Consider the following 25,670-nt stretch of genomic DNA (forward strand, 5'->3'; position numbering starts at 1 on the left):
GGGTGGGCTTCTTGGGGTTTGAAGGTGTGTGGGTAAAAACGAACGAAGAGGAGATATGAGTATGTGTCCGTCCGGCTCTTTGGGATAGGGTTAAGAACCACTACCCATTGTTACACTGAGCTAGTCAAGGGTGCCCCAAAGAGCCAAAAGTAGGTGTACGTGACACTATATAAACTACTCAACATGAATACGGGTGTATGAGTGAATAGCTTTGTTGCTTCCTTTCCTTTAAGGAGCCCAAATCCACTTTAACTACTTATTCGTTTATGTTGCGAGATTTAAATAATTTTTGAAGAACGAAATTAAGTAAATTTTCTTTAAATAAGTATGTTCATGTTCAATTAAAAGATTGTGCACTCAATTTTAAATTGACGGCTGATAATAAACAGCGAATTTTTACAAAACGTTTGCTAATAACTTTTAAATAGAATTGAATGATAATTATCCGCCTCGGGATTATGATCAAAATGCTTTTCCGGTACTCCTTTGGCAATTTTTGTGGTATTGTAATGGTTTTTATCAAGTAAAAAATTATTATCTTTTATACGTGGAGTCAAGTAACCACGGTTGTAAGGAACAGGGTTAACTTTTAAAACTTCTAAAAAATTTCTTCATAACGCCAATAAATGCCTTTTTTTCATGCGGATACCCTGTCAATGCTTATTTTAGCTGAAAACTGTGTTTAATATGTCTATGACAGACCAATATTTTAAATCCCATTTTTAATTTAGGTAAGATTTTAACTAAACAGTATTTTAAGCGGGAGTCATTGGTGTCATATGTCGAATCGCTTTAGTCGTATCCCTAACGTAATCAGCTGTTTATCGTTACGACGGTAAACCAAAAACCAATTGGTTGGCTACGATACGGTTACGACCTTAGCGGCACCAATAATCGATTGCATTGATTCCCATAAGGTTGGTCGAATCAGCTGTTATAAGGTTACCAATTGGGGTTACCGATAAAGCACCAATGTCTGCAGCTTTAAGCTGGAGACATTAGTGCTTTATCGGTAACCTTTTAACAGCTGATTCGACCAACCTTATGAGAATCAATGCAATCGATTATTGGTGCCGCTAAGGTCGTAACCGTATCGTAGCCAACCAAATGGGTTTTGGTTTACCGTCGTAACGATAAACAGCTGATTACGTTAGGGATACGGATACAGCGATACGACATACGGCACCAATGACTCCAGCTTTAGTCAGCGACTATGATTACGGATCATTTTCTTACAACACACAAAAAATTCAAAGTTTTATGTTTTCATTCTATTCGATCTGCCTAATACCAACACGCACATTTTGACAGTCTGAACAAAGGTATGGTGTTGCTCAATGAGCCAACCAGCTATTAAATTACTATTGTGTAAGCTAAATTGAATTGTATGAACACCACTCAATTTAAATCGAAATTGCTCAATTTATTTTTCTGTTTGAACATAGTAAAAGGAGCCCAAATCCGCTTTAACTACCTTTTCCTTTATGTTGCGATATTTAAATAATTTTTAAGAAAAAAGTTAAGTAATTATTTTTTTAAATTAATATGTTCATGTTCAATTAATAGATTGAGCTCTCAATTTTAAATTGACAGCTAATAAAAAAATCGAATTTTTACAGAAAGTTTGCTCATAACTTTTAAATAGAATTGAACGATAATTATGCGCCACCGGACTATGATTCCCGAGATCAAAACGTGTCTTCAGGTACTTCTTTGACAATTTTGTAGTATTTTAAGAGTTCTCGTTAAGTAAAAAATTACCATTTTTTATACGTGGAGTCAAGTAACCACGTTTGTTTAGATTTAAACGTCAGTTTCGCATGGCTCAACTATATGGTTGGCTCATCTCATCAGCTGATATTATTTTTTTCATTTCACTGGAGTAGGGATAGTCAAAAGAGGATGGCAAACTCAAAATGAAACCAAAACATTGAACAAATTTTCTTACAACACACACAAATTTCAAAGTTTTATGTTTTCATTTCATTCCATTCGCCTAATTCCATCACGCACATTTTGACATTCTGAACAAAAGTATGTTGTTGCTGCAGAGCTGAGCCAACCGGCTATCAAATTACTATTGTGTAAGCTAAATTGAGTTGTATGAACACCACTAAATTTAAATTGAAATTGTTCAATTTATTTTTCTGTTTGAACATAGTATAAGGAACAGGATGAACTTTTAAAAAATTAAAAAATTTGGAACAAGTGCAGTATACGGACAATGCTGATATAAAAAAACGAAAAATTGAGATCGATAGGTATTAATAAAAGAAACATAACGGTATATTTTTTTTGTTGGGAAAACAACAACAACAAAAGTTATTAAAGGTCAAAGTTCATAATAAGCTTTTTTTAATCTAAATTACTTCTAAAGTATTGAACCGATTTTCAAAATTTTGACGTCGTTGGATATGCATTTCCAATACCTTTCATTTGATGTATATCTTAAGTATATAACTGCAAAGAATTTCCTGAAATAATATAATTTTTTAAAAAACATATCAAAATTTTTAAAAACTTAATTTTTTCTTAATTTATTTGCTATATTAAATATATGAAAATATAGTTTGGTAGATGGGAAATAATTAAAGCTTTCATTTAAAATTACATATAATATCCTTAGTCCCATCAATGCAATACTAACTGTCCTGTTCCTGGTATACCAAAACTTAATTTTGGGCAAATTAACAGTAATTCTGCGCAGAACACCTGGTATTTGTTTCCTTAATGTGCAGAACACTTTTCCGAGTTAGCTGCCTTCGGCTGTGCTTATTTAAATAACCCTGGGCTACGCCATGCCCAGTCCGGGTGGTTGCCTGAACCGTGGCACCATGCCACGGTACGCACTCTTTTGCTCGTTTTTAGTTACAGCCTAATGAAATTACAACAACCATGTTTTTTAATTTTACGGTATAGGAATACAAACAGCATATCAAATGAAAGGTAATTTTACTACCTATACAATAAAAAAAATTTTGAAAATCGGTTCGATACTTAAAGAGAAATTTAGATTTAAAAAAGCTTCATATGAACTTTGACCCTTAATAACTCCTGTTATTGTCATTTGCCCACAAAAAAAATTGTGTAGTTATACACACCTTGACCATGTCTATCAATCCTCATACTTCACTTTTTGATTTTGGAATTGTCCGTATACTGCACTTAAGCCGTTTAATATGTCTATGACAGATCAAAATTTTAAATCCTATTTTTAATTTAGGCAAGATTTTAACTAAACAGTATTTTTAAGTCAGCGACTATGATTACGGGCCACTGAATACAAACCACTTGCATGGAGTGGATATAATTTGTTTACAATTGCGTCAACAGTGGAAAATGATTATTTTATCTAAACCAAAGCACGTTCCACTGAACATACGCTCTAAAATATGACATATCCAGGGATGCACCTTAACGTTAAGCTAATCGTTTATCAAAAAATTTCCACCGTTTCCGTTGAAACACTTCGAAATATTATCGATAAAGAAATTATCAAGATAAATTGTATCTCGTTTTTAACCGAAACGAAAAGCTTTCGTTAACGTTAAAAACGTTAACGAAAACGTGATACTTTATGTTTGAATTGTGCTGGCAATGCTATAGCCATGGTGAAGCCGTAAGGTGGCAACAACGAGCGCACATACACACACAAACTCTATGTAATTTGTTTGTGTAATTCGTTGGTGGTAATGTCAAAAATACTCTGAGAAATGTTCGTACTGTCAAAATTCATGAGAAAAGTTGCAATCAGCTTGGATAATGCTTTCACCTTTAATGACTCCGCCATCAATCAGCTTTGCCAGCATAGTTTGAAATTAATAATCAACATAAACGATTTGATTTCGTTTTGATATGGCAGAAAACGAAACGAAATCATTTCGTTAATTTGACGATCTTAACGTTAATAAACGAAACGAAATGACTTCGTTTCGTTTATTAACGTTGATTATCGTAACGAAATGATATCGTTTCGTTGGTTAAGCATGCCTGGACATATCTATTGTAAACTTTACGAAGTAGCGCAACTAACAGCTGATCGCTCAAAATTTGCACACACACACAAACACCACTAATGGCCATATTACGGAAATCTTAGGGAAATTGAAGTTAAATTTTTAAACAGACATAAAATGTTATAATTTTGGAATATATATCTATCACCATCTAGGACACCTTAATTGCAGTAATTGAAAGAAAATGTTTGCTTATACTCAAGTATTTAATTATTTTTTCTAAATTTATCTTTAATATTGATGCAATGATTGATCCAATGCAACTCTGGTCTTCCTACTGTTCTTCATTCCACTCCATTCGAGTGCCTATTTTCACGGCCTGCGAGTGCCTTCCACTCTATTCGTAACATAACCTCGAATTAAGCTGCCAAACTATATAGTAAACAATGGTCTAGGTACACTATGGTCAACACACTTGTACTTGTACACTATGGTTCATTGTAAATTTTACCAAGTAGCGCAACTAACAGCTGATCGGTGAAAATTCGCACATTCACACGAACAGTTCTCGACTCAGTTTCAAAACAAAACTTTAGATTATTTAACTCAAATTTTAAAGTGAGATAATCTTTACGAATTTATGTACATAGAATATATAAGGCGTTTTTGTTGTTATTAAAACAGTAGTTTTATTTTTATTAAAGCTTTTATAAATTTTTTTTTAATTTTGAAAAAACTCCGAACACCATTCCTTCATTTTATGACATTCGACTGCCTAGTCCACTGCCTTCCACTCTATTCGCAACATAACCTCTGTTTAAGTTGCCAAACTATATAGTAAACAATGCTATGGGTTTACAATGGCTATGGTTTTTGTTTGCGTTTTGAAACACACGTGCGGATAAATAATTTTCAATTAAATTTTTGGCAAATATTAATGTTGAAGTTATGAGAATGTCCGTGCCATTCGATAAAAAAGGTTTAATGGCCCTCATGCGGACAGAAAATGAGCGTGTTATGGATATGTTATTAACATACAACGTTCCAGATTCAATCGAAGGCAAGTATGCAAATTTCGTGGAACACAAACCTTTAAATATTTTAACATTTCACTATTAGGTATAGAATACGATGATTATCTACTGCAGAGTAATAAGAATGCGAAGAAAGCCAAGAATGCTTTGGATGCACGAAAAGCAACACCAATCAATGAACTACAGGATCGTCTTAATATCATAAAAAATAAAATGAAAGCCAAGAAACGGCCAGCCTCGGAGCGTTCACTAAAGAAACGCGAAGCTAAAAAGTTAAAGAAGAATAAAGAAGTCAAAAAAATATTAATATCCGCTGCCAAGTCCATAAAAAACGAGAATCAAAAACATGCTATTGCTGATATGGGCGCTAGAGATAAAAAAGGCATTAAAAAGATAATGCCAAAACCTGTATTCAATGAAGAAGGCAAAATTGTATTCTCCAAGTTTGATTTCGTTTCACATCCCGGAGCTAAAGTGAAAAAGTCGCATCAAAATCCGCGTGAGATTTTGAAGAAAATCAAGCAGACAGATAAGAAAATTAGTGAATTAAAAGAGCAAGGAGAAGTGGAGAAGGCGGCCGAAATAAAAACCGATTTGGCTTGGAAGAAGGCCTTCGATAAGATTGAAGGCAAAAAGGTAAAGGATGATCCAAAGGTACTATACAAAGCGATAAAGAAGCGCAAGATTGAAAAGAAGAAATCAAAGAAAGATTGGGTGGACCGCAAGCAAAAGGTTGCTTCAGGAATAGAGCAAAGGCAAAAGAAACGAGAGGAGAACATTAACAAACGCATTAAAGATAAGAAGACCAAAAAGCTGAAAAAATTAACAAAAAAAGGTAGGGTAATACCTGGATTTTAAAAAGGTTCAGCTTATTTTATCTGCTAATTTCAAATGTTGATGTTTGAGGAGGCAAAAAAAAAAAAATAAAAATTAAAAAACAGTTTACAAGCGAGGTCGCCACTCGGCAGTGATTTGGCACGAGTGTTTTTCTGTCATGGAAAGCTTCTCACTGAAAACTTGTTGTAGCGATAAGGATACTCCCCGAAGGCCTACACAGCCCCTTGTTCAATTTGGTATTTTAGTCCCCTCTTACGACAGGCATACCTGCAGCGGGTATATTCTAAGCAACAATCAAATGTTTCTGAATATGACTTCAAACTGAGGTCGAAATCATTGTGTACCATACTAACCCACAATGGTCTAAATATCGACAACAATAAAATCAAGTATTGCATACTCAAAATCAAAATATTGTTACTACAGGCTAGGTACACTCACAAACATCAGAGTGCCGATATACTGCCGTTTAAATGTTTTGGTTTTCGTATTCAATAATCGAATATGTCATGAAATGTACCTAAATTTAAATTTTTTCTTGTCCTACTAATGCTTCTACAATCCCAAAAGCTTTGTAGACTGTCTTGGTTTGATTTCGAATTCAAAACTCATTGCGAGCATTTTCTATTAACAATAGCCGTGTTTTTTTATACTCAGCTGAGCAGAAATTCGTTCTTTACTAAACTTAGTTCACGTACTTATCCGAACTCACTTTTAATTGGTATAAAAAATGGCCGACATCCGACTATGACACGCCCACTTTTATCGAAAATTACGAAAAAAGAAAAAAAGGCCATAATTCTTTACCAAATACGAAAAAAGGGATGAAACATGGTAATTGGATTGGTTTATTGACGCAAAATATAACTTTAAAAAACAACTTTTTAAAATGGGTGTGACACCTACCATATTAACAACTTCCCTGTCCAATGAGTCATATGTGACTCACAAGAGCGTATTGAAATAATGCCCCTATTACCGTTTACAACAACTCTGGTTGGGTTGAAATTTCGCAATTTGGTATTACAGATTACAACTCAACCTGTCAAAAAAAATGTCGGTTGAGTTGTCTAGTCTACTAGTCTAACAACATTTTGTGGCATTACCGTTTACAACCTTGTGCTGGTGCAGTTGTGAAAGACGTCAAAATCTTATAACTGCCCTGCAAAAACGCTCCACGTCATTTGACTAGCCATTTTACCGTCATTGTGCGGTCACGCCCCATATTAAATTTTGGTCACGTTTGTTCAGGCGTCGGTAACTTTTTTCCCATTTCGTACCTATTTATGTGATTGTGCATTCCGCTCCCACTTATAGGATGTGAGCATATCACTGTTCTGCTCACACACGTCACAATGCGCGTTAAATGGCGGTCATATTTTCGGTCATTTCACTCTACATTTTCCAGTCATTTGACAATCATTTTTACCATTTATATAACCGCCATATAACTTGAATTTTACCTGCTGATTTACTTTACCTGGAGCAGCCACATGAATAAAATATGAACCAAAAAAATTGAATTTTCAATATTTATTATTTTCATTATTATTATATAAAAAATAAGTAAGTACTTTAATAATAAATAAACTCGCTTAATTGGTTTTTGTTTTCCAATTGAAATCTTTTCAAAGCGAGCAGAAAATAATTTTAAGCTTTAGAAAAAACTCCAATTATTTGAATCAATTTACTCAACAAAAGATTCGATTTACTCTTTTTTTCAGATCAAGAATATTCAAAGGTGTCGTGGAATCCGATTGCTGTCGTAATTGAATTTTAAAGTAATAAAGTAAAGTAAAATATGAATTTAAATATGTAGGACTAGTAATTGAGTCAGACTTATTATTGTTCTAAATCTAATCCTTCAAGCAATAATTCCGCAACACTTAGCAGGAGTATTGATTGGTTTCAAATCTAATTCCGACAGCAATCGTATCACGACATACCTTATTATATATGTATATGAAATTGTAACTTAAATTAATACAGTTGATATAAAGAAAAGTAAGTATTTTAATAATAAATAAACTCGCCTTATTGGTTTTTATTTTCCAATTGAAATCTTTTCCAAGCGAACAGAAAATAATTTTAAGCTTTAGAAAAAACTCCAATTATTTGAATCAGTTTAAATCTACAACTTAAAGCTAGTTAGAAATTCAAATTAGATTTACTAGTACTAGTAATTGAGTCAGACTTATTATTGTTCTAAATCTAATCATTCAAGCAATAATTCTGCAACCCTTAGCAGGAGTATTGATTGGTTTGAAATCTAATTCCAACAGTAATCGTATCACGACATACCTTATTATATATGTACATGAAATTGTAACTTAAATTAATACAGTTCATATAAAGAAAAGTAAGTATTTTAATAATAAACTCGCCTTATTGGTTTTTATTTTCCAATTGAAATCTTTTCCAAGCGAACAGAAAATAATTTTAAGCTTTAGAAAAAACTCCAATTATTTGAATCAGTTTAAATCTACAACTTAAAGCTAGTTAGAAATTCAAATTAGATTTACTCTTTTTTTTCAGATCAAGAATAATCAAAGCTGTCGTGGAATCCGATTGCTGTCGTATTTGAATTTTAAAGTAATAAAGTAAAGTAAAATATGAATTTAAAAATGTAGGACTAGTAATTGAGTCAGACTTATTATTGTTCTAAATCTAATTCCAACAGCAATCGTACCACGACATACTTTATTATATATGTACATGAAATTGTAACTGAAATTAATACAGTTGATATAAAGAAAAGTAAGTACTTTAATAATAACATAAACTCTCTTAATTGGTATTGTTTTTTAATTGAAATCTTTTCCTGTGCAAGCACATCGCTAACCTGTGTTGGCAAAAGATATGATTATATTGTCTTCGATAGATAGTCGGACGAGCCGCTACTCAGCGAAGTAGAGATGACCGTTGTGTCGGTGGCAGCAGTTACAACAGCAGTTTCTAACTTTGCACCATCCGTACAGTGTGATGAATGCTTCACTGCCTTTTCCAATTGCTTGGCGCCAGCAATTTTTGCTGTTTGTAAAGCTTTAGCTGTAATGCAAATATATAGATGGGTTAAAGTGGTTTTCCTATGTTATTCAACAACTCATCCTATAACATCATCACAGCCTTCTCATCAATTTTGAATATGTGTACTGTTTCAGTATTCAGAGCCAGTTCGTTTGGTGCAATATTTTCGATTTGATGAATATGTATACTATCCGTTAGGCAGACAATTGGGTGCGTTCGATTCATTCATATACTGTGGGTATTTGAGCCGTAGACGCAATGCCAGATTTAAACAACGGGACATCAGGACGGACAAGGCGACAGCTGTTTCGATTATACCTTGTAAATCTCTTCAAAGCCTTTTCTCCCGGGAGTGGGAGTCGAACTCACACCCCTACGATAGTTGAAATGGTTGTAAACGCATTCAGCTACGTCATGCCTGTTGTGAAGTCTTTCCCAATTGCCTTATTTTGCATATTTTAATCTTTTACACATTGCATACTTCGTATGCAATTATGTGTTAAAGCTATGCTTGGTACGGCGGTTTTCAAAGAAACTTTCGTTTTGTTGCTGTTGTTTGAAAACCGCCGTACCAAGCATAGCTTTAACACATAATTGCATACGAAGTATGCAATGTGTAAAAGATTAAAATATGCAAAATAAGGCAATTGGGAAAGACTTCACAACAGGCATGACGTAACTGAATGCGTTTACAACCATTTCAACTATCGTAGGGGTGCGAGTTCGACTCCCACTCCCGGGAGAAAAGGCTTTGAAGAGATTTACAAGGTATAATCGAAACAGCTGTCGCCTTGTCCGTCCTGATGTCACGTTGTTTAAATTTTTCCCAAAATATTAAATAAATTATAAAATTTAAAAATTGCTTCAAATAAATGTTTTCATACATTTAAAAAAAAAAAAAGCAATATGGGCAATCTCCGATTATTAAAAATCATACAAACAGACAAAATTGGTTAATTCGTTGTAGTTCTATAAATAGAACGAAAACAGCAACAAAACCAAAGTTTCTTTGAAAACCGCCGTACCAAGCATAGCTTTAACACATAATTGCATACGAAGTATGCAATGTGTAAAAGATTAAAATATGCAAAATAAGGCAATTGGGAAAGACTTCACAACAGGCATGACGTAGCTGAATGCGTTTACAACCATTTCAACTATCGTAGGGGTGCGAGTTCGACTCCCACTCCCGGGAGAAAAGGCTTTGAAGAGATTTACAAGGTATAATCGAAACAGCTGTCGCCTTGTCCGTCCTGATGTCACGTTGTTTAAATTTTTCCCAAAATATTAAATAAATTATAAAATTTAAAAATTGCTTCAAATAAATGTTTTCATACATTTAAAAAACAAAAACAATATGGGCAATCCCCGATTATTAAAAATCATACAAACAGACAAAATTGGTTAATTCGTTGTAGTTCTATAAATAGAACGAAAACAGCAACAAAACCAAAGTTTCTTTGAAAACCGCCGTACCAAGCATAGCTTTAACACATAATTGCATACGAAGTATGCAATGTGTAAAAGATTAAAATATGCAAAATAAGGCAATTGGGAAAGACTTCACAACAGGCATGACGTAGCTGAATGCGTTTACAACCATTTCAACTATCGTAGGGGTGCGAGTTCGACTCCCACTCCCGGGAGAAAAGGCTTTGAAGAGATTTACAAGGTATAATCGAAACAGCTGTCGCCTTGTCCGTCCTGATGTCACGTTGTTTAAATTTTTCCCAAAATATTAAATAAATTATAAAATTTAAAAATTGCTTCAAATAAATGTTTTCATACATTTAAAAAAAAAAAAGCAATGCCAGATATTTTGATTCTTTTTGAAGTGTAACATTTGTAAACAGTTGGGTTTCTCTGCTGTCACCATCACCACTAGAGAGCTATTGAAGAAACGCTCGACCACGATAATATTTTGCGATTTACGCGCATAGATTTCTTCCACCTTGTCACAGTTATTGATGGAGAAAATGCGAAAGCCATCTTTACCATCTAATACGTAAATTGAACTGTAGAGGAAGAAACATTTTATAAAATTTAATAAAATCAAAAACGATAGTAGTGCTAAAAAGGGGTAAAGTATTGTATGTTAAAGTATAGCAAAGTCTCAGCGGCTTTGTCGTGGTGAAAATTGAGTTTGAATAAATCTCATTCTTCATTCTTAGAAACATGTACGAAGGTACCTCGTAAGATATTAAAAATCCTCAACACTTTTTTGCAATAACTTAAAAAAACTCATATTCAAACTTCTGTTTAACTTCTACATATCAATAGCTACCTTTACCACCAGGAGTTACTATTGCTTCTACGCCTATGCTATTGTTTCCTACATCGATGAGCTTTGTAATAAAATAAACAGCTATCTCCCCAATCTCTCCAGTTTTGTCGCCTCGCAAAACCTGATATTGTCACCAACCAAATCATCGGTGATTTTATTTAAAACATGGCCGCGCCAAATGTCGACCATATGACATTACCCTACCGACTGTCTTACACCCTAAAATCTTGGGTGTGACTTTCGATCAGGATCTACATTTTGGAGAGCATGCACTAGCAATTGTAACAAAAATCCAGAGCTGTAACAAATATTTAATATAATTCGATCAATCGGCAGTACTTGGGGTAAATTTAAATGGACGTTTGCATGGTACGCGTCTCCGATATGGTCGCCAAGCCCAAAGATCACTCACTGGAAGAAAATACAGGCCTGCCAAAATGCTGCCCCCAAAACCGCTACGGGCTGCCTTCTTATGTCCTCAGAACACCACCTGCACAATGAACCGAGAAAACTCCCAATAAAGGAAGGAAATGAAATGCTAACCAAACAGTTTCTGTAGAATACCCAGAAACCTGGGGATCTCAACAGGCATCTGATTGATGATCCAACACCGCTATGGGCTTAAAGAGTCATCTCCGTAAGCATTATGAGGAAATACGGCACCTGAGAACTCAGCCGTATGAAGCAAAAAAACACAAGCAGGTCCTCAGTGAACCCCACAAACAGGCGTCGGACCTTTATGCTAGGAATTGCCCGGTGAATCCAGTACTCAAACAACAGTACCCAAAACTTGCGGAAGAGGACCGTATACTCCCCAGGAAAAAGCGAGTCACTCTAGCTCAACTTTGTTCTGGATACTGTAACGGGTTAAATTCTTACCTATCCAGAATCAACCCCGACATACAAAATGTATGCCCTGCTTGCAATGTGTCCCCACATGACACCAACCATCTCATCAATTGTAATGTGGGACCCACGCCTCTAACACGCTTCACATTATGGTCCACCCCTGTTGATACTGCGAGTTTCCTTGGACTCCCGTTAGAGGATACTGATGACAATTTGTGATCGGTCGCACCTATTAGGTGGGGCGAAGCACTGCTACAGCAACAACAACCATCTCGGGAACGATTAATATGATCACTTTAAACCTTCTAAGCCATCCCACCCCACCCTCTATTTCCACGAGGAACTTTGGGTCGCCATTACACATTACACTGAACGAGTCCACGGCGACGTTACAGTTTAACGCCTTACAGGTAGATGGCAAAAGAAACGGCATATACGACCAGAAGGCACTCGAGCTCAAAACTACAACCAAAAGCAATAATTATCATTTCACTGACACAAATTTTATAGTTACTTTCTTCGGGATTTGGACACAATTTTTTCATTATATTACTTAAGAATTTAAAGGCTTCATTCTGTATTGCGAACGTTTGTATGAATATGTTGTATAAAGTATGTAATCTACCATCTTTTACGCGAAAGCCTATGCAAACGTGCATGATTCTGGGAATAGCTACGGTACATTGATAGCGTTGTTGTTCTATCATCACCTCTATACCCACTTTGCGACTTATAGCTACTGCTGCTGCTGCTTTTTCCATAACCGCTTACAAGCTAACTTAATAAATCTTATATTTCCTTATGCATGTGGCATAAAAAGTCTAAGTTGCTGGGACTGCCATCTGTGCAGCGATCTTCGACAAGGAAATGCCGAAATACCGTTTCCAATTTATCATTTTGTCTGACTCATGTTACCTAAAGTAAACATTTTATATAGACAGCCACTTACTATCAGTTCAGATCACTTAAATATATTTAACATACCCTCATATTTCTAGTACGTTCCCTCATAATTGTATCAATAATATTATGCACACGCTGTGCTAATGGCGTATCACCAATTATTGCAAAACGTTCTGCATTTACTTGTTGTGTACATTGCACACCAAATATTGGTTGTATGAATGTTTGTGGTAACGATTGTCCCAACCAAACAAATAGATGTACACCATTTTCGAGTATGTAGGCACCATCTTCCAGCATCTTTTCATGTGTACAACGTATCGACATCGGTAGCTCATTATCATCAACATCTATATTATGTATAGGTATGAAACGTGGATAAAAATAGCTAACAGACATATTTAAATCCATTGTTAATACAAATTGCATAACATATGAACGATCATCGATTGTCATATCGGAACCACCAGAAATGGCATCGTTCTTTAGTAAACATGATACATAAAGTGGTAGCAATTTTAGGCATTCCGGTAATATAAGTTGTCCCGCTGACGTTGGTGAAGTACAATATTTGCGGTAACATGCCAATATTTGTGCTGAACGATTTATTAAATTATCTTTAACTTGTTTGGGTGTTAACTCAAGCAATTTGAGACAAGCTTGTTTAGCAAAGAATAACATCATGGCGTCCAAGTCACAAGATTTGAAAACATCTGCTATGGTATTTGTGGCACGTAATGCTAAATTTAATATACGCAAACAGCGTTGACCACTAATCGATGTGAAGAGCAGTGCAATTTGTAAATATATATTCTCTTCAGGCGGTAATTTGTAGTCATGCTTGATTTCGATGGCAAAAGATTTGTTGCAGTCTATTAGTGTGAGCAAATGTATATTAAAAACAATGTAAAATTTGTTCTAAATCGGGCATGTTCTGTATCTGACTTTCTTTCAAACTCGCTACCTATGCCCGGCATATTTAAATGGGGTGGAAAGTGAACGGCAGATCATGCCTGTATATTTTAAACTTTATCCTACCTATACTAGCCAATTCCACATCGGTGGTATTTGTCATAAAGAAGTGTCCATAGAAGTCATTTGGACGTATGCCGGCTGAGGTGCGTACTCGCATTACTGCATCAAAAGCAATTGGCCGTGAAACATTTTTAATAATGATCTCAATTAAACGACTGCCATCCAAATCAGCTTGTTATAAAATAAGACAAATTTATTTATTGATTTATAATAACTATGTAAAATTATTATTACCTGAAAGTATGTATATTTGTAGACTTCCCCGCCACTCAACCGACACACTTGTCCCAGTGTTGCTATATCAATATATGAATTATTGAAACAAAATAAATCGACTGATACACCATTTTGTACACATTCTTGACCCAGTTGATTATATGAGACACATTGTGGCGTGAGCACGGTTTTTTCTTTTTCAGTACCAAGCAATTTACGATCTTCACGATTCTTCAATTTACCACGTCCTTCAACGATGGGTAGAGTTGAATTGAATACCAATAATTTGCCAGCACAATTTGATGATTTTAAAGCTTCTAAGGCAGCTTGTATAGCTGGATAGAGTACAGTTTCAGTTTCTCTTGTATCGACAAACATTTTGGGTATTTGTTCCATTAATGCATCTATTAAAGCTTCAGATTTTTCGGGTTGACAAAGGAAGCCATCGAGTAGAGGCATAAACATATCGTATTTAAGATGAATAAGTGCATGTAAACTTTTGAAGTAATATTAAACAAAGCATCTACATACCTGCACATCGCCTACAAGCATCATTAGCGGCTGTGCCAAACTACTTTTAATATTAAAAATATGTACAGTACTATTGTAGGTAATGAAACCTACGCGCATTTTAGATTTTTCTTGACCCTGATCGAAGGGTAAATGTTTTAGAATTTCTTTCACTTGTGAGCATAATAAATGCACTAATCCCGATTTGATGGTGTTATAAGATACATCAATTACAAATACAAATGCTGGTATCTCCGGGGGTGTATTATTCTGTGTCAACAAAATAAGGAATTTGTAAATAACTTATATGAGATTTATTTAGATCTGCTTACGCGACAAGTCTTTTGTAGCTAAAAACTCATATGTACCCAACACAAGTTCGGGACGTTCTTATTTATCGACACGCTGTCCTGTGTGAACCAAATGTTGGAAATATTCACTTGGCACTGTTGAGAAAACACATGAATCAATGAACACAAGTAAAAGTGAGATTTTTTTTTACCTTCTGTTGTTACTTTACAAATAAGACATTGGAAACGACGACCAGCATCTACAAATTGCATATTCGGTGACATATAAGCCTTGCAACGATTACACCTAATTGAACCCAATTCACAAAAATTACAATGGGTGGCTCAAATTCACCCTCAACCGTGCGTGCCATTGGTGAGATGGTAAGCGTAGAGCCCAAGCCATTGTTTACTATATAGTTTGGCAGCTTAAGTAGAGGTTATGTTGCGAATAGAGTGGAAGGCAGTGCACTAGGCAGTCGAATGTCATATAATGAAAGAATGGTGTTCGGAGTTTTTTCAAAGTTAAAAAAAAAATGATAAAAGCTTTAATATAAATAAAACTATTGTTTTAATAACAACAAAAACGCCATATATATTCTGTATACATTAATTGGCAAGGATTATCTCACTTTAAAATTTGAATTAAATTATCTAAATTTTTTTTTTGAAACTGAGTCGAGAACTGTGCGTGTGAATGTGCGAATTTTCACCGATCAGCTGTTAGTTGCGCTACTTGGTAAAATTTACAATGGCCAAAGCTGTTGTTTTTAATAAATCAACTGTTGCAGGTATGCAATACAAAGAGGACCTGCAAACGAGAAAGATCAATGTAATTGCCAAACATAATTGCGTTGGGCTTGACCATACTGTTACGGGCATGTAAACTTTACCAAGTAGCGCAACAAACAGCTGATCGCTCAAAATTTGCACACACACACAAACACCACTAATGGCCATATTACGGAGATCTTAGGGAAATTGAAGTTAAATTTTTAAACAGACATAAAATGTTATAATTTTGGAATATATAGCATCTAGGACACCTTAATTGCAGTAATTGAAAGAAAATGTTTGCTTATACTCAAGTATTTAATTATTTTTTCTAAATTTATCTTTAATATTGATGCAATGATTGATCCAATGCAACTCTGGTCTTCCTACTGTTCTTCATTCCACTCCATTCGAGTGCCTATTTTCACGGCCTACGAGTGCCTTCATCTCTATTCGCAACATAACCTCGAATTAAGCTGCCAAACTATATAGTAAACAATGGTTACGGCTGTTGATATTTACCAGTAACAGGTGCAGGTGGTTGCTAAAGAAAATAACACAAAAATAATCATCAGCAAATTTGTAAATTATTAGTTGTATTAGCATAAATTATAACCTGGACGTCCGGACGTGTCCGGGTATTGGGGGTTGACACGGCTTGGGTGGTTGACTGAGCATTGGCGTCTGTCCAGGTTGTGTTGGTGGCATCATTTGACCCATGTAACCACGTGGTGCACCTGGTTGTTGTAGAGGATTGGCTTGAGGCTTAGCTGTTTCACCATATTGACCAGCTATAAAATTATTGTTCGCTTGTGTTGTTGCTTGTTGCGCTTGCATGTAAGTTCATGGTCTATTGGATAATGGTAGATCATTTTGGTGAGTGGCATTATATGGAGGAGCACCTGGTAGGTTAGCATTTGTATATGGTGTATTGGGTTGCGGAGCAGTCGGACCCGGTTGCTTCAATGGATTCATGGATAAGCCGCTCCTAGAATTTGGTACCTGTTGGATGAAGAAAAGAGGAAAAATAAATATATGATTAACATCGGTTGATTTATTCGGCTAACTTAAGTACATTATTAAATTACTTTAAAGTTTGGGCGGCGCGAGTTAGAGCAGATTCATTTAATAGACTTACCGAAAGGGTGTTAATTATTGTTTTTTTTATCCAATTAATGAATTGAAATTGAAATTACAAAAATTGTCCACCGCTGTTTTCTCGATGCTCAATAAAAAATGGCGGATTCGCAGAAAATTTGTTTTGCACGCAACAATGACGTATTTTGCTATCCCTATAAATATAATAGGGGCGAGAGAGCACGATACATTGTGGGAAAGCAAAATTTGTCAGCATGCTATTTCATTTGCACAATTTTTCATTCCAAATCGTCACCCCTGTCAAAAATTCGTGTGGCTGTGTGCGTTTTTGGTCACACGATTTTTGCAGGGTACCCAGGGCTAATTTTACAAATCGCGGCCATAGGTCGGCAACACAGAAAAATCTCCTGTGCAAAAAAACTGTGGATCGGGCCTCATATTTCGGACCCTCTCGGGCCATTTTGTGGGTTTTTGTAAATATTTTGCGACAGAAATAAAATTTGTAATTTCCGCTTTCGAATCCTAAAAACGGAGATCGAAACGCGTCTTTTGATACCACCTTTGATAAGAGTTAGATGGTGCACGGGCTCATAAAAACAAAAAATTTAAAGCCGGTAGTTAAACATTTTTTTAATCAAACAATAATCAACAATTTTGTGCACATTTATAAAAAAACAACGTTTAAACGAAGGATTGCATTGAATAACTTTTTGACTTAATACATGAATACAAAGTCCGCGGTACAATGAAATGTTTCGTATAGATGCGTTTAAGGTAAGATGCACACGAGGCGTAGCTTCATGGACGCGTACAAGATATGACATGTAGCTACGATTTCTCTACGCTTCAAGATCTGCACACGAAGCTACTTTTGAGCGTCGTTACAAAAAACAAACAATTATTGAAAAAAAAAATAAGAAATTAAATTTCTTCAGGTATATCTGTCCCTGAAAACAAAGGAAAATAGGTGTTAAAAGTTGTTTGCATCCCCGTGCCTTTGTAAATTATTTAAGGCAACTTTACACCGCCGCCAAAGAGGATTGATATAATAAGACACGTCAGTTCATACTTTTCGCGAAATTTATTTGTAGTGTCCCATTTAAGGGGTAATTTTAAATTGCTTCTACACATTTTCGTGAGGTATTTAAAAAAAAAATAGTTCTGAGAAATGCAACCTTGGCACATGCGTTCTCAAACACGTTGCCACACCATGTTTTCATATAGGACCAAAATGCATCGAAAAAAAGACCAGATCTCAAAAAAAAAAAAGGACCAAATTTTAGGTTTTTTTTATTGGTATACAAACAATTGGTATGTTTTAATGGTTTAATATATAAAATTTTAATAAAGTAGAAACTTGGTTTTAATTCAACTGCACAAACAAAAATAAAGCGCACCTTTAGGTATTATATGTTTACATTTCTAGGATTAGTCTATGTCTTTCACCAACCAAACGTTGTGAACCTAGTTTTGCTTAATTGCAATGGAATAAAGTGCATAGCGCAGTTAGGTTTTATTAAAGAACGCTTAAAAAATTTGCGTTGTGGCAAACTCAGTAAATCGTAAATAAAACTAAGCAGTGGTGTTAATGCTATTTTTATAGATGTTTACTTTTTCCCTAACAGTTTAAACTTCATACCAGAGCCTAGATTTAGTAAGTGTGAGTTGGAACTCAGACTAAAAATCAAGCGTCTTAAAAGTTTCAGCTGTGTAATAACTGAATACCGATCGAAATATTTAACCACTAAAACAAGTATTTTTTCTTATAAGTCCGTTGTTTCATCAAAAATTAATGACAATATGTTTACCAGAACATTCAACACTTCCCTTTTTAATGCCTTGCCTAAATTATCTACCGGGTGAAGTGTCATTGTTCTGCTACATTTTATAGATAGAGAAATTTTCGTGGTAAGGATTCCATTGAAGTGTAAATTGGTTAGGTATTTCAATTATTTTATACGATGTTTAATGATTAAGTTGAAACACGACTTTTCTAGTCTTTGGATTTACCGGAAGTGCCGGCCATCATATTTATTTTCAAGGTTGCCCTCTATTTTAATATCGATAGAATTGAGAAAAAGGGACCAGCGGACCATATGGGTTTGGAAACGGCCATTTTTTGTCCAAATGGACGGAGGTGGCAACCGTGTTCTCAAATGCAAGCTTCCACATCAAATACATACACATATAAGTCACTTTGAATCAACTGCCGAAGTGGAAGCTGCAAGTTTAGGTAGGAGTGGATAAATTTCTTTAAAAATCTAAGTTTGACCAATTAACAAGTAATTTGTCTGTATTAAATAAAATAGAGTAGATATAAGTCAACAAACCACAACAAGAAAGAGAAGAAAATCATTTTAAATAAAGCTTTGCCAAAAATTATCTTTAGTATACAAGGCGGTAAGTTTCAATTAAAGCTTAGTGCGTTCACTATTAGAAACAAAATGGCGGACGCTTCGGCGTCTACACACGCCGTTAGCGAAGATGTAGGGCACATAGCGTTTCCAAGAAAAAGAAAAAAATAATGCTGCGGCCCATGAAATACATCCATATAGAGATACCCATCCGAAAAATCAAAAGAATGCACAAAAAGATACCCCAAACATGGCTGCGCTGCAGATTCCCATACAGGGTATGCTTGTACCTAGAGGTACGTATAAAAAAATTTTAGAAAACATGGAAATAAAATACATGTGTCTCTCTAAAGGAGATGTGCAAAAACAGACAAATTACAATCAGTTATCTGACAAAAACCAACCTGACCCAACTGTACCTGAACAGGCGACTGCTGCTATCAGCAACAAAACATTACCAAAGAATCTTCAGACATACTACCTAAAAATGACGCAAAAAATAGCAACTTAACTGACACTGAAGTGATAAAATATGACAGAAACCACAATGGTGAATTTTGCGCATTTTTTGATACGAGTCAAAGTGAACATTTCAACAACACGTCCATCAAGAATGGACTTTTCCTAATAGATAAAATACGAAAATTAAAACAGTAAGGGCAATTGGACGTTCCTTATACAAAGTCTTCTTTAACACACGTATAGATGCTAATAGCACAATTGACAATAAACAACTAAAAGACAATAATATCAGCAAAAAGCATGGTGAAACCTATGGAATTATAAAACAAGTTCCTCAAAACTTCTCCGACAAAGAAATTATGGAAAACATAATTTCAGAAATAAAATTTACATCTGTAACACGCCTTCTTAGAAGAGACGTAGACAAGAAAGACAATTTCATACCAACATTCACAGTCAAAATAGGTTTTGCAGGAGTAGAAATACATGAATATGTAAAGATTTTCTTTGTAGACATGAAAGTCCACCACTTCATACCCAAAGTAAGACAATGCTACAACTGTGGAAGACTGGGACACACCAAAAAAACATGTAAATCGAAGAATAAATGTATACTTTGTCGAAATGAAACAGGTGAATCAACATGTGTAACAAAAAACAACAAATGTATTCTATGCGGTCAAAATGGACATGTTTCACTGAATCAAGACAAATGTCAAAAGGGGACTTAGGAAAAAAACATTACAGAAATTATGGCTATAAAAAAATTCTCCAGAAGGGAAGCCTATGACACACGCAACTGAATAACTATACAAATCGTTTCGATTTGCTTGATGAAGAACAATTCCCAAATCTTCCAACACCGAAACCTAAAATTGTCAACAGGGACAATATAATAAACAGGAAATTTACGAAAATTAAATATAGCAAGGTGGCAGAAATGCCAGAAAATAATAAGAGAGCAACGGAAAGAGGTATGGTTGTAAAAGATGCTCCGAAACACAATCCATCATTTGCCTCAAATGAATGATTTAAAGTATCGGAAATTGAAAAACTAGTGACACTCTTGTGTCAAAAATTTCAAATAAACTATGAGGAACCTATTGTAAAATTGTTAAATAATCTGTACAAAAAAAAAATGCCAATGAAAGACTAGCGCCAATCGGCACAGAAAATTACATAATAAATGATGCGCATTCTGCAATATAACTGTCAAAGCTTGAAAACTAATAAAAATTACATTGACTTTTTCATCCAAAAATATAACATTGATATAATAGCACTACAAGAAATATTTTCACATGACATTAACACTAATAATCATAAACTAATTAATTTTAAACTTATTAAAAAAACTAGACCTGATGGTTATGGAGGGGTAGCCATAGCCTGCAGAAAAAATATTCTTTTTAAAAAAATTAAATATTCTACATCGTATGACATCCTTATGATGAAAACCACTAGTCTACAAACCAATTTAACTGTATGCACAGCATATTTCCCACCACATTTAAACTGTAACATTTTTGAGCAGGAAGTAGCCAAGCTTTTTTGAAAAATTATCCACACACTCTAACGTAGTTATCCTGGGTGATTTTAATGCTAGATGTTTGACATGGGGTGATACAATAACAACGATGAAAGGAAAAATTTTGGAAAGCACGGTTCGCTTATATAATTTTATGTGTCATAATGATGGCACAATAACACGCAAGACTGACTCAAACACTGGCTCAGTCTTGGACTTGAGTTTCTCTAATCTCAGTCAAAATGTTTTTTGGACTTGCAGCCAATCCTTCATAGGAGGAAGTCGCCATCACCCTATTATAGTTGAAGTAGCAGATATAAGAAAACAGCCTCTTCACTTTATTGCCAAAAACAAACTTAGTGCTGAACTATCACAAATATCTAATGCCAACTTTACTTCAAATATAGAAAATTCTATTAAATACGCCATCAAAGAGGCTACAATCAATCTGAACAATTTCAATCACACCCCAAGGGCATGGTGGGATGAACAGATGGAAAAAAATTATAGAGTTCTTATTGCAAAAACCAAAAAGGCAAGACTCACAGGAAGAATTGAAGATATAAATGATGCACTAGAGGAAAAAGTAAAATGAAAAAGGCTGTAAAAGAGGCAAAAAGCCAAGGCTATAAAGACAGAATTGAAGAACTCAATCGAGATCCTCATAGCAAAAATGCATGGAAATTTGTCCGCAATGTAAAAGGAAATGCCAGCTGTGCAAAATGTAGCTGGCCGGAAGAAAACGCTCCCTACCTAAATTTCCTAAAAGAACAGGTCACTGATCTGACAGACAACAACTTACTCATCAGACAAATTGATAATGATGATTATATTAATTTAACACAAGAAAAATTCGATGAAATACTTATCAACATAAGATCGACAGCTGGAGGAATCGACCGGATAACATATGAGATGCTGAAAAAATTGCCAGTGGAAGCTAAAAAAGCACTAGCTCGAATGCTAGAGACTTATCTAAACAGTAATAATGTCAAAGACAGTTGGAGGAAAATAAAAATAGTACATATTCTAAAACCAAACAAAAACCGGACGATATTACAAGCTATAGACCAATAGCCCTAATCTCTGTCATTGCAAAGACTGTGAACATGTTAGTGAAAGAAATTCTGGTACAACATTTGGACACAAATAATGTGATACCAACCAAAAGCTATGTATACAGAAAAAATCGATCTTCAGTCATGTGCATAAATGAAATAACACATTATATTGCTGATAAGAAAAGAAAGAAACAACATGTATTTGTATGCGTATTAAATCTTAATAATGCATACTGTGTAGACCTGTCAGCTCTAAAATGTATGCTAATTGAAATACACACCAATCCTACTATAACAACGTGGATTCATAACTTCTTTTCAAGAAGGTACTATATCTAATACGCCAATTACACGGCTCAAGTATCCTTGTGCCAATTACCAATTTGCACAAGGATTTGCCCGGTGTGTGCACTGGTTGCGCTATTTGCGCAAAGAACTGCGGTAAAATCAAAACGATTTTGATATTTACGCATGTCTGCAAATATTGCACATGCTTTTTTCTTCGTGTGTGGTAAATCTCACACAGTTTACCTGGGGTTCCTGATAATATAGCATCAGTAATTATTGCTTAAAAATGTTAATATCGAAGGCGCAAGGACCATCTCTAGCTTGTAACAGGAATTCACGCAAATTCAATAATAAATGATAATTTTTTTATACAATTAGAACACATGTTTCATTTGTACCGCTAGTTGAAAAATGAATATTGTGCAGTGCTGCAATGAGTTGAGCTGGTCTTGCAATTAAAATATATATTTTATAAATACAATGGAAAATAAACGCTTCTGTGCGAGTTTTTTGACTTATACCGTGAATTACCAGCACTGTGGAAAATAAATAGTGAATTTTTATACAATTAATGCCTTTTTTATACAATTAAAATACATGTTTCATTTGTTGCGCTACTTTAAAAATGAATATTGCGCAGTGTTTTTGAGCCGTGTATGTCAAAATTTTCATTTGCACAAATTTCGTCGTTTTATATTTGCGCATGGTTTTTGTGTCATGTATGGGCCGTATTAGGAAAAGAGTCGATAGAAATAAATAATGGACTGCTTCAAGGTAGCTGTCTATCACCAATTTTATTTAACTTATACACTAGATATCTACATACTATCAGTGATGAGTCCACGCAACTATATCAATACGCAGATGATTTTGTAATAATATGTCATGACAATACCAAAGAAAGAGCACTTAATACACTTCAAGCTAAAATCATTAATTTTCAGGACATATGTAATTCACCTAAACTATCAGTTAATTTCTCAAAAACAAAATTCATGTACATGACATCTGGTAAAAAACAATCTTTCAATCTTAATATACAGAATACTCCAATTGAACAGGCAGATGAAATAAAAATATTAGGTAGAGTTATGAATTTTAGATCCACTATAAAATATCATGTCAACAAAACAAAAAAAGAAGTGCAGAAAGCAGTAAACCTTATATCAAAGCTAACTACAATCAAGGCAGGCCTAAGTCCAAAATATAGTTTAAACTTCTACAAAGCCTTTGTGAGAACAAAGACTAAGTACGGATGTACTACCTTTGCAAATGCGCCTAAAGGCTACAATTCAAAATTTCAAACAATCTCTAACGAAACTATAAGAAGATGCTTAGGAGTACCTCCCAGTACTCCAATTCATATTAGATATGCATTGGCAGGAGAACTACCGCCATTAATAAGAGCTAAATGGTTGACAGAAAAGGAGCTAACCAAACAATGGTTTATTAATGACTCACTCATATCTCAACTCCAAAACAACCCGGAAATAAAATCTAGTTACAGCTACATATACAAAAAGTTTCAAGATATCTTTGACAAAATAGACACAAACATCACATTCCATAGAAACAGTAACCTTCACTTATTAGGCACGAACCTAGACAGCTCAAAGAATCAATATTATAAAGAACAAATTAAAGCTACGTACAATGAAATAAAGACAGACTTATACAACAAAGGCTTTTTTATTCTTGCAACGGATGCTTCTGTGACAGAAAGCAGCACAGGCTGCAGCAAAACTTATCATACTTATACAGGCTCGATGATAAATACTCATCTACCTTTGGGGAACTGACAGCCATCAAACAAGCGATAAAAATTGCAGCAATGGAAAAATGTAAGAAATTGGCCATCTTCACAGACAGCCTATCGTCAATAAATGCACTAAAAAGAAAACAACAAATAATTTCATAGTTGCAGAGATTCATAATAAATTGAATAGCTCAAACCTTGATGAAATCCAAATTATTTGGACGCCCAGACATGTTGGAATTTTGTTTAATGAGAAGGCGGATCTTGCTGCCAAAGAAGCTGCTACAAGAGGGGCAGCTATAGATACTGCTCTCACACCACAAGAAACTCTAATTAAAATAAAACATATTTTAACAAATGAATGGAACAACGAATTTCAAACAATAAGTATCTCCAAAGGTACTTATTTTGCGACAATAGTTTCCGACACGTATCAGAAGCCCTGGTACAATAATAAGCAAATTCATATGGATCCATATGAACTTAAGCATATTAATAGACTCATAACAGGACACACGTACTGCAACCAATATTTAAGCAGCTTGAGGCATGATGTGTCTGAACAATGTTTATTTTGCACCTCCATAGAAACGCCAGAGCATCATATATTTGAATGCACTAAGTTTGACACGCTGTGAAACAATTATAATATTTTTAGAAATTCCACATCCTTGTTCGAATTACTAAAATCAAAAAGTATAAAAATATATGAAGAACTTGTAAAATTTATACGTGAGGCCCAGCTTTCTAAAAAGTTATAAGGTGTTTTTAATAACCAACACATAAACTTTTTGTGGTGTGATGGTAGCGTGCTCCGCCTATCACACCGTATGCCCTGGGTTCACACCCCGGGCAAAGCAACATCAAAATTTTAGAAATAACGTTTTTCAATTAGAAGAAAATGTTTCTAAGCGGGGTCGCCCCTCGGCAGTGTTTGGCAAGCGCTCCGGGTGTATTTCTGCCATGAAAAGCTCTCAGTGAAAACTCATCTGCCTTGCAGATGCCGTTCGGAGTCGGCATAAAACATGTAGGTCCCATCAGGCCAATTTGTAGGGAAAATCAAGAGGAGCACGACGCAAATTGGAAGAGAAGCTCGGCCTTAGATCTCTTCGGAGGTTATCGCGCCTTACATTTATTTTTTTAAATATATATAAACAAACATCTAAATGTAATGTAACCATAGAATGTAAGTTATAATTAATATCAAAATGAAGCAATTAGAGTAGAGATAAAAATACTATTAAAAAGACAAATTCAATGTAAATCCACTCCAAAACATCCACTGTTGGTTTTTTGGCAACATAAGCAACTATACAACAATCTTGTCACATGGTGTATAAGGTGCTCTCACAAACATCTTAACCAACCAGCTGTATTCAGATGAATACGGACACTTCGGTTTGTAACG

The 25,670-nt window shown here is 34.8% G+C and overlaps 3 protein-coding genes and 1 long non-coding RNA gene across 8 annotated transcripts in view; 2 read left to right on the forward strand and 2 right to left on the reverse strand.

Annotated features, from left to right (window-relative positions):
* ClpX (Caseinolytic protease chaperone subunit) overlaps positions 1-25,670 on the forward strand; it is a 61,423-nt gene that overhangs the window by 1,811 nt on the left and 33,942 nt on the right. The gene's annotated exons all lie outside the window — the stretch shown is intronic.
* Surf6 (Surfeit locus protein 6) lies at positions 4,427-8,206 on the forward strand. The gene is made up of 3 exons (XM_067759339.1): positions 4,427-4,444; positions 4,821-5,016; positions 5,076-8,206. Exons 2-3 carry the CDS (start codon positions 4,905-4,907, stop codon positions 5,846-5,848), a joined length of 885 nt encoding a protein of 294 aa, XP_067615440.1. The 5' UTR covers positions 4,427-4,444; positions 4,821-4,904; the 3' UTR covers positions 5,849-8,206.
* LOC137236566 (protein transport protein Sec24C-like) lies at positions 10,661-15,338 on the reverse strand. 5 transcript variants are annotated; one of them, XR_010948494.1, is made up of 8 exons: positions 15,154-15,338; positions 14,984-15,097; positions 14,673-14,921; positions 14,160-14,554; positions 13,929-14,096; positions 12,972-13,762; positions 12,710-12,902; positions 10,661-10,869 (listed from the first exon to the last, which is right to left on the reverse strand). XR_010948494.1 is itself a non-coding variant. In XM_067759322.1 (7 exons), exons 5-7 carry the CDS (start codon positions 14,020-14,022, stop codon positions 10,846-10,848), a joined length of 909 nt encoding a protein of 302 aa, XP_067615423.1. In that variant the 5' UTR covers positions 14,023-14,096; positions 14,160-14,554; positions 14,673-14,921; positions 14,984-15,097; positions 15,154-15,338; the 3' UTR covers positions 10,661-10,845. The 5 variants fall into 5 exon arrangements, 2 of the variants coding, with proteins under 2 accessions (XP_067615423.1, XP_067615424.1); XR_010948492.1 differs by having other exon boundaries at positions 12,613-12,902; XR_010948493.1 differs by having other exon boundaries at positions 12,018-12,902.
* On the reverse strand, positions 16,015-17,210 carry LOC137236569 (uncharacterized). Its single transcript, XR_010948495.1, has 2 exons — positions 16,854-17,210; positions 16,015-16,717 (listed from the first exon to the last, which is right to left on the reverse strand). It is a non-coding gene; the product is annotated as an uncharacterized lncRNA (long non-coding RNA).

The sequence above is a fragment of the Eurosta solidaginis genome, chromosome 1, assembly GCF_040869045.1.
Source record: "Eurosta solidaginis isolate ZX-2024a chromosome 1, ASM4086904v1, whole genome shotgun sequence".
Lineage (NCBI taxonomy): Eukaryota > Metazoa > Arthropoda > Insecta > Diptera > Tephritidae > Eurosta > Eurosta solidaginis.

Coding starts and splice junctions, on each gene's coding strand:
- Surf6 (XM_067759339.1), top strand. CDS start 4,905: ATGAGAATGTCCGTGCCATTCGATAAAAAAGGTTTAATGGCCCTCATG. Junction 5,017..5,075: donor CGTTCCAGATTCAATCGAAG/GCAAGTATGCAA, acceptor TTTCACTATTAG/GTATAGAATACGATGATTAT.
- LOC137236566 (XM_067759322.1), bottom strand. CDS start 14,022: ATGCGAGTACGCACCTCAGCCGGCATACGTCCAAATGACTTCTATGGA. Junction 13,763..13,928: donor TGTGGAATTGGCTAGTATAG/GTAGGATAAAGT, acceptor TCACACTAATAG/ACTGCAACAAATCTTTTGCC. Junction 10,870..12,971: donor AACGTACTAGAAATATGAGG/GTATGTTAAATA, acceptor CTTCCTCTACAG/TTCAATTTACGTATTAGATG.